Raw genomic sequence first — 9,402 nt, 5'->3', positions numbered from 1 at the left:
CAGTACGTAAATAACATTCATTCACTCATTTAATCAAATCCCAGTCATAGGAATCTTGTTTAAATTGAAAGGGTATATTTTTAGGAGAGATTAATTTTTGGGAAAGAAAGTTTTTGGCCTTCTACTTCTTCATCTTAATACGGAAAATTTGGGAATCTTCCAAAAAAAGGAAGAAAGCAATCAATTTCAAAAAATTACCTCAATACAAAGATGTGTAGATCTTGAAAAGGAGTAACTTTGTAATATTGTGTTAGGAATTACACGTTAAAAGGTAAGACCTCGTTAGTCCTCAGCTCGCACAAGTTTCTACTTTTTAAGGTTGCCGACATAGGGGTGCGACAGCTGGTTAACGGAAAAAACATATTTTAAACGTAGTTATTATGACATCACATCAATCTCCCACATGGATGTCTCTTCGGTATTCAATTACTCTTGATTGAATTAGAATTGTAAATAATTCTCTGGCTTAACAACCAACCGTGTTGACCTCATTGTTTGTTGACATAAAAAAATAATGCCGTTTTACCAATTATGATTTTCATATCACACTTCTCAACTATTTGTGAATTTACTGGTAAGTTATTAACTCATATTTGAACATTTGTGATTACTGAGATATTCTGTGCTACGGCTTCTTATGGCAACAATGAATTTAACCTTCGAAATACAAAACCTAGACACAAAGGACTGACACCTAGATATTGATTACTCCGTGGCCCGTGGTTTTCCCAATGTTTTTTTATGTAAAGAAAAAAAGAAGACCTGTCAACCTTCTAACTATCCTAATATTTTAATTTTTTATGTTAGAATGCAAACGAATTTGTAAACGTCATAACGTCATTATACATTTTGAAATCTTTGACAATTAATATGTGGGAATTTTTAAAAAAGCTTAGGAGATTCGATGCTTATCCAAAAACACTCGAAGACGTAAGAGTTCAAACGTATGGAGGTGGAACAAGTTAGTTATCAATGATCTACAGTTTGTATAGGTATATTATTAATTGAAGAGGATGACTCTTCATCAACCAGATTGAAAGGGTAGTAGCCATACCACAGAAAAATTACATCTGAATGTAGCAGATTCAGTTTCTTTCACAGTTTGGGACAGTTTGATATGCCTTTGGGAAGTTATTTCTTAACATGGTAGCAGTTACTTGTCTGGATGCACAACCTCTTCTTTAAAATTTCATTCGACTTGAATATTTCAGAATATTTTTTTTTCTGGGACAGTAATGCATATCATACACATCAGCATTGACTATTTTGCTTATCAGTCTGTACTTGAATGGCGTATTCTGTCTTTTCTCTCAATGCACAGCGGCATACACGGCCTTACTGCAAACGTGTTAATTGAGCTTTATGTTTTTTTTCCAAAATCAAACATGTCTTTGTTAAAAGAATTATGTTTCAGGATAATTTGTATCAAAAATCCCTCAACTATGATTCAATCTATTATCTCGAATAAAATGTGTTTGGGGAAAATAAAGAAGTCTTGCCTGACTAACTTGTCCCACAATAATGGCATTCAATGAGAGAGTTGAATCGTACCTAAGCTTCAAGTCTGCTAAACAAATGTACACGAAGGGTCAGTTTCTTTCGTTCATTCTTAGGTCAATAGAAGTAGTCATAATGCCTCGTGTCCAATGATCACAACCTTGAATTACAATATTGGAATGGAATTTTTATTTTGAATGGAGTTTAAATGACTTTTCCACTACTTCAATGAGCTTCGTTATATTCATTATGAAATAGGATTCTTGCATCTTTCACTATTTTTGCTCAAATACCAATGAAACTCTTCTTTATTTATATATTTATAAAAACGATTTCCCAGGTTGACTGGCTGCAAGGCTATCTGCCGTAACATCTGGATTTCATGTCAATATATCAGCTGTCAAATCTGATATATTTTGAACTAGCCTAATGGATTGACAATCAATTATAAATGTGTTATTTTTACAATATAATAATGACAATCTCCCGGAGATTGAATATAATAGATAATGATGTAAATATAGAGATATTTCATGAAGATGAAATATGTAAATGCAGAATGTAATCTTGACAGTGGATTTCATATTTCATTGATTGAAAGATTGGTGTGTTTATAAATCAATGAATGAATTGAGTTTCAGGTCATTGAGTTCAGTAGAAAAAGTAGGAAGTTAATAACTTAGTTTTGCTATATCCTCTGCAAGTGCTAGGTAAAAATTTATAATTTTTTTTTACAAAATTATCGCAAATGTTACCTACATTGAAATGTTCTTGGCAAATGAATGAAATGGTCTTCATTTGAAATCATGTCTTGTTGCTTTGAACAAGTCTTTCGTTCATTATATTCATGTGGCACTTTTTTCCTTAGTCATGAATTTTGCAATATGACGCCATATAATATTTGTAAACCATTATTACTCTAAGAATCTTTTCACTGAGACAGCAAAATACACAACTTCAAGTTTGTTCAATATTGATTAAGTCAAAACTGAAATGTAATGACAGAATCTAAAATTCAATCCAGTGTTGCTTAGCTAATCCAAGTATTCGAAAATCCACTTGACAACCCACCGAAGCCACAACGCATAAATCTCTTGTAACTTCACATTTCCTATTCGGAAAATATTCTGCATACACGATCAGATTATTTTTTATCAATTAAAAAAAATATGTGCGAGGGGCCTTTTGTGCTTTATATGTGTGAAAAATTTACTATGTCAAAAACTTTTGTTTCAGTTACCATCATTAGTATCATTATCATGGCCTTATTATTTTGGTCTGAACTCATCGACTACATGACACCAAATGTTACAGAAGAATTATTTGTAGATACATCTAGGAGTCCCACTATTCAAATTAATCTAGATTTTACAGTTCCAAAGATTTCTTGTGATTGTAAGTATGACATTTACAACAGCTCTTCGAGATATACTATTAATATTGATTTCAGTTTTAGCATTAGATGCAATGGATAGTTCGGGAGAGCAACATTTAGAAATCAATCATAATATTTATAAAAGAAGGTTAGATCTTGAAGGAAGACCAATAGAAGAGCCGAAAAAAGAAGATATCACAATTAAAGTTAAATCAAATTCTTCAGTATGTATATGCTTAGAAATTTCTATCAAAGTTTATCTAATATTCAAACACTAGTAGTTGGATTTAAGTATACATTCAGTTTGAATGGCACTGGCCGATACTTGATTAAAATTCGAATTAAAACTCACTAAAATATAGTTAACTGCGAGATTTTCACTATGAAGGTTTATAAAATCACAACATCTGTTTCACTTCACATTAACTTCCTCAAGCAGAAATGGTAATTTCTGCTTAAACTGCACATTATTTTGGGTTTCTCAATGTTTTACTTCTAGAGATGCCAACTACCCACGTTAGCTGAATATCGAAAAACTTATCCAAAATGAATGACGATTTCATTAGAAACTGTAAAATATGTAAATGATATATGCAGCTCAAATGAATAGACATGTTTTTGTTATCTCACTTATTTTCCAGGAAACAAACAGAACTGAATGTGGTAGTTGCTATGGAGCAGCAGATAGGTGCTGTAACACTTGTGAAGAAGTGAAAGAAGCTTACCGTGAACGTAAGTGGGCGATAGACAATCTACAGAATATAAGCCAATGTAAAGATGAAAAACTTGGTGAGAAACTAAAAACAGCATTTACACAGGGTTGTCAAATATATGGAAGCCTTATTGTGAATAGAGTGAGTGGCAGTTTTCATGTAGCACCTGGTGAAAGTTTTAGTGTGAGTCATTTACATGTTCACGATGTTCAACCATTCTCATCTTCTGATTTTAATACCAGTCACAGAATTAGACATTTATCATTTGGTGCTAGTATTGAAAGTCAAACCCACAATCCTTTGAAAGATACTGAAGCTTTTGCTACAGAAGGTAAGTGCAAGTTGAAGTAACCAAATTTTTATAAATGAATTATACTGTGGTCATGCTGATGATTGCATGTTAAAAGCTAAGACCTCGTGGAAACAACAGTTAGTCAACATAAAAACCCATTTCAAACATTTTTTTTCACTTAGACTAATGACATTGATAAATTTTCCCTTAATATTTTTAATGGTATCTTGTTATTGCTGTTATAATGCAGTTATTAAATTATGTGCCTATCACAGATAAAAAAACTCACCAAAAATTAAGCGTTTTTGTATCCCAACAATTCAACATGGGTATGTAACAAAGGACATCGGTAGATGCAAAATTTTATCAACTGACGACAAACAACACAACTAATAGATGTCAACTCATGGACAAATTTGTTTCAATTTGTGGTTAAAACAATTCAGATTTTGTTTTGCTTTTTACTTATTTTTCAATTTTTTTCCTATATCTTATTAATATATGACTGGTTCATGCTCCAAATACTTGTCAAAATGTAAATCAATGGGAGCGTTATTTTACAGTATTGTGTATGAATCAACCAGTATAGTGACAAAACACTACTTCAATAACAGTAGCCTAGACAAAAAAAAATATTTGAATAACCAATTTTCAATAGCAGAGGTTATTTTCTTGTCTTTTGAAGATGTTGAAATGAAAATGTAACAACAAAGCAATAAAAGGTTCATTAAGTCTGCAAACAATTATTATGGTCTCAATTTGACATTCATTTTACTTCATGTGCCACGTAGATGTTTATATTCAGAGTTTGAAATATCACTCTTAAACCAGGTTGTGAACTGATCACCCAGTTGACTTCAGTTATCATGTTATCATCAAGTCTAATGACAGTGTCAGATTTTTCACTTATTTTTAATTTTTATTACATTTTCTCCTCTACTTGCTTCTGAACACGGTTTTTATGCTTATATTTTGCATACTTTGTGACCAAATAATTTTTCATAACAAATGCAGAAAACTCCTTGAAAAATTGTGAGAGCCGTGTCTATGCAAAATTAGATTACTTTTTACATTCATTTTGAGAATTTCGGGAAGTTTGGTAGACAGGCAAGCGCAATCTACTAATTAAAGAATTCTCAGGTGTAGTTCAAATGTGTGTAGAGTTAAACCCCTCAAACCAATGGTTAGCTGTATTTCCTTCCAATATTGATATGCTCATCAGAAACCACTACTACTTGAGTACTTAAAATTTATTACAGGTTTCAGTAAATCACATCATAATTCACACTCGATACTAAAACTAGCGAGGAGATATAATAACATACTCTCCGAGTACAAACATTTCTGAAAAATATTTGAAACATCAACATCTCAACCCAGATCCAATAGCCAAGAATGTTCCAAATGATCCCCCACCTTGGAGCATAACTTTTCCGACAGTATTTATCAGTTCTTTTCCTCTTAAGCCACCCCTAAAATATTAAAATATTTCATAATTAGTCTCTAATTTGACATCTGTAAAGGAATATATATTTTTCTTTAATTCAACAGTATTGCACTGCTGTGCAAATGGTGTTGATTCCTTGAAATGTATATCTCTAGACTTTTTTTATAACTGTAATGGAACATTGAGAAAGAACAATGTTCTCTACTCAATTTATCCTCAATAAAATAATTTTTATTGAATAGCTAATTCAACAATTGATAACATAATTGATATGATTTAATTAAAAATACATTAAAAATGTGTATGGTGAATTGGCGTTTACCTCAATGCAGAAAAACCTCCGAATAGTGCCCCACTAGCCATACCTACACAAAAACCTAGAAAAAAACCCATTTTCATTCTATCCATACAGGAAGGACCTTGTTGTTGATATACACCTCCAGGAACTGGCATTTTTCTGGAAAAAAATTTTTTTATAACATAACCTCAAACTTTTCCCTAACACACCTTCAAAGAAATACAAATATATGTAAATCAATTAAAAAGTTATTCAATTAACGTGTGCCAAAAAAGTGCGTGAAATATCAGAATGATGTGATTTTTTAACGTGTTAATTTAGAATTGAAATGCACGCATGACATATGCCAACCGTCAAAAATTTCTTCTTTAAATTTAAAATTCATCTCTAGTAGTGCAACCGACCACGTTACTGAGTAGTTCAAAATGAATACTAATAAAACTAGTTTGATATTGATTGGGGATATAATATAATTTTGGAATGTAAAATAGAAAATTAGTTTTCTGGGAAAGAAAGGCTTTGGCTTTCTACTTCTCCATATTTCTTTCCCAAAAAATGATATCTCCAAAAAATATACCCTTTTCAATCAAAATTAATTTGTTTTTTCAATTACTCGAAAGTCTATGTACAATTTCAAATAATATTTATTTGCTTCTTGCAGGTTCCACCATGTTTCAGTATTACATTAAAATAGTTCCTACATCGTATGTTCGGAAAGACGGGACCATAATTATCGCCAATCAGTTCTCTGTAACTAAACATCAGAAAGTTGTATCCATAATGAGTGGAGAATCTGGAATGCCTGGTATATTCTTCCAGTATGAGTTGTCCCCTTTAATGGTAAAGTTTTCAGAGAAGGAAAGATCCTTCGGCCATTTTGTTACCAATCTCTGTGCAATTATTGGAGGAGTCTACACGGTAGCAGGGCTTTTAGATTCATGTTTGTATCATTCAATAAAACTCATTCAGAGAAAGATGGAGTTGGGAAAATTAAATTAATAATGAAACAAAAATTAGGCAATTGAGTTATTTATTTCCTTATTCTATTTGACTTTATTGAAATACTCTATGAATATGCAATGTTTGAAGGAATATATCATTCATCATGACAAATTTAAGCAGTGTAATGTAAAAAGTTGAACTGATTTACCAATTGGAATGTTCAAGTAACCAGTATCTCATCCTGATGCTCCTGATGAAGAAAAACCAAATTATATATTCATTATATCAATCCAGATAAATTTCATATTGACTGGAAAGTCGTAAAATATGCAAAAATAGCACTACATTCATAGCGGTTTTCATATTCAATTATAGTTTTCTAAGTTGACAAAATTACGAAATAATAGCATAACTTCAACGGAGAACAAGAATTAATCTTGCTATTCATTACTTTTTGTGTCTGAATTTGAAATTATTATTTCAAATTCTTATGAGTACAAAACTTATTATATAAAAAAGATTTCAATCGAAACAAAAAAAATTATTGGAAACAGGACCAAATCTGTGGCAGTCACCCTACTATTTCATATAGCAAAATCAGAGGTGAGCATTCGAAGGTCTGTTTATTTCTGGATATATTCTGATATTGACAAAATATAATAAGTATACAGGTTAGTATCTCAAAAAAGGAACTGAATGTAGAATTGAATCACTTGGTGTAAAATTAATTTTTTATTTCCCAAAAATTGAAATATGCCGAATAGTATAATTCATCCATGAGCCAGAACTGCAGCGCTATTCTTTATGCACGTTCCAATAACCAAGATGGTGTCTTCAGGATTTGGACTATACTGAACAGTATAGTATATAACATGTTTCATATACTAACATTTCCAAAGATTGATGTATGCATCCAAGTTATTGCGTAAAGTTTTACTTTTGATGTACTCGACACTTTATTTTATAATATTTACTAAACAAATTACTAAACCACACTGCGTATTTCACTGTATCGAGGCTCTTTCTTCGGTATAATAACAAACCCTACAAATGCCACACTGAGTATCCCATTTGAGGCTACTTACAATTGAATGAGTAGGGTGAAAATAATACCTCACAACGAGTTATAACTTGCGCGGGAGATGTCACAGTGTGTCGAAACAGTTGTTAGCATTAAATGTTAGTGTAGTGTAAATTGTGGAGTATTATCTTCACACACACATTCAATTAAAATGAATTTGTACATATAAAAAGCCGAAACTGTAGAACGCTACCTATAATATAGGCAACAGTTTTCGCGATTTTTGTGAAATAATCTGCCACCCTTGTTAGAAGAAGTACTGATGGTATGGTGTAGTCGGTTGGGTTATCGTGAGTGATTCATTGTACTCATTCGATCAACCAGTATGTGGAAAGGTGGCTCGTATTTCACCACGTATCGTACAACCCGTACTATGATTCGCAGGTTAAAAGGAAAGACCTCGTTAGTTTAGTACTCAGGTCGCACAAGTTTAGACTTCTGAAGGTTATCGTTTGTAAAGGGAGAACGATTTTTTCAAACTTGAGTTAAATTTGGGGTTTCATTCAAATGATGTTCAACCACATTTCGTCAGTATAATAGTGCATTTTTTTAAATGAATACCTATCGACCACATTTTGTTCGTCAAATAGTGGATTTTTTCAAAATGAATACTTATCAAATAAGTTGTATAGGAAGGGATGAGGGAATCTCTTATCCTCCGCGTTCTACGGAACTGAACCCTATGGTTATTTTTCGAATTACATGAATGAGCGTATCTATAATACCAATAATAATAAAGGTCTTTATTTTCTATCATAATAAATTTAAATGAAATACAAAAAAATTTATTCAACATGGTGGGAAAAGGCCGTAGATCAATTAGCCCCTGTTATTGTTCTCTATGAGAACAAGAATTGCGGGAACGAATTCATTGTGAAGTGCAAGAAGTAGGAAATAATCTACTACTATCATTTCGAAATCTCACAAAAAATTTCATAGGATGAAAAATTCTATTTGATTGTACTGCGTATTTGTCTTATGTAATTTCTTATTAAAAGCATGGTATCATCATTGATCTAACATTTTCCATTACTATAACTCATATAAATACTCCATGTTAGAAATAAAAATACAAATTGCATTAAAAACCTTAGGCAACAAAATATTTTACATAACAATTTTATTTTATTTAGCAAAAATGTAGTAGTTTCTACGGAATGAGGTGATTTTCACAGTATTGTCCCTATTGCCAATTCTTAAATAACAGAGAAATTGAAAAAAAAAGAAGTGAAGCTGTCAGATTTTCTGGAAGCCACGAAATTTTTACAACTATATTGTGAAATATCCGTCGATTTCTACAATATTTTTCGTAACGAGAGCTAGTTTTTTCGTAGAAATTTCAAAAAAATAATTACTCGAAAACGGTGAGAAATTGGATCTGACTATGGTACACTAACTGTTTTATTATCGAAAAGACCTCCTCTTTCATCTTTTTCAATTTGGTCCATAACTTATGAGACACCTTGTTTATAAAAATTTCTAATTTGGTTTAATATTGAGCACAACTGCAGAAGGTAGTATAATATAGTGGAAGTGTGTTGCGGTTTCATAAACTCTTTAATTGATATTCTCTCAAAAAGTTATTTAAATACGTTATCATGGATTTTCATTGAGTATCGGTCAACTCCATCACATTTCGCCTTTTTGTCATAATCTATTGTCGTAAACTAAACCAAGTCTATTCACGTCGATTGTAGACCAGTTTGATAGGCAAAATAATGTTTCAAGCAAGTCTGTATCTATTTCAATATTTGAAG

General features: G+C 31.6%; 2 protein-coding genes across 4 annotated transcripts; one reads left to right on the top strand and one right to left on the bottom strand.

The window, feature by feature from the left end:
* The first annotated feature begins 516 nt into the window (after positions 1-516).
* Positions 517-6,635, top strand: LOC111510721 (endoplasmic reticulum-Golgi intermediate compartment protein 3). 3 transcript variants are annotated; one of them, XM_074173894.1, is made up of 5 exons: positions 517-574; positions 2,734-2,892; positions 2,948-3,096; positions 3,514-3,916; positions 6,284-6,635. In XM_074173894.1, exons 1-5 carry the CDS (start codon positions 532-534, stop codon positions 6,619-6,621), a joined length of 1,092 nt encoding a protein of 363 aa, XP_074029995.1. In that variant the 5' UTR covers positions 517-531; the 3' UTR covers positions 6,622-6,635. The 3 variants fall into 3 exon arrangements, with proteins under 3 accessions (XP_074029995.1, XP_023022429.2, XP_023022430.2); XM_023166661.2 differs by lacking the exon at positions 517-574 and adding an exon at positions 753-961; XM_023166662.2 differs by lacking the exon at positions 517-574 and adding an exon at positions 838-992.
* LOC111510722 (reactive oxygen species modulator 1) lies at positions 5,113-5,990 on the bottom strand. The gene is made up of 3 exons (XM_023166663.2): positions 5,832-5,990; positions 5,647-5,781; positions 5,113-5,349 (listed from the first exon to the last, which is right to left on the bottom strand). The coding sequence occupies exons 2-3, from the start codon at positions 5,775-5,777 to the stop codon at positions 5,241-5,243; spliced, it is 240 nt and encodes a 79-aa protein (XP_023022431.1). The 5' UTR covers positions 5,778-5,781; positions 5,832-5,990; the 3' UTR covers positions 5,113-5,240.
* Positions 6,636-9,402: the final 2,767 nt, after the last annotated feature.

This window comes from Leptinotarsa decemlineata, unplaced genomic scaffold (genome assembly GCF_025532065.1).
Source record: "Leptinotarsa decemlineata unplaced genomic scaffold, Ldec_3_MD MMD2_tig00000505_RagTag_RagTag, whole genome shotgun sequence".
Lineage (NCBI taxonomy): Eukaryota > Metazoa > Arthropoda > Insecta > Coleoptera > Chrysomelidae > Leptinotarsa > Leptinotarsa decemlineata.
This window is presented reverse-complemented; position numbering and strand designations above follow the sequence as displayed.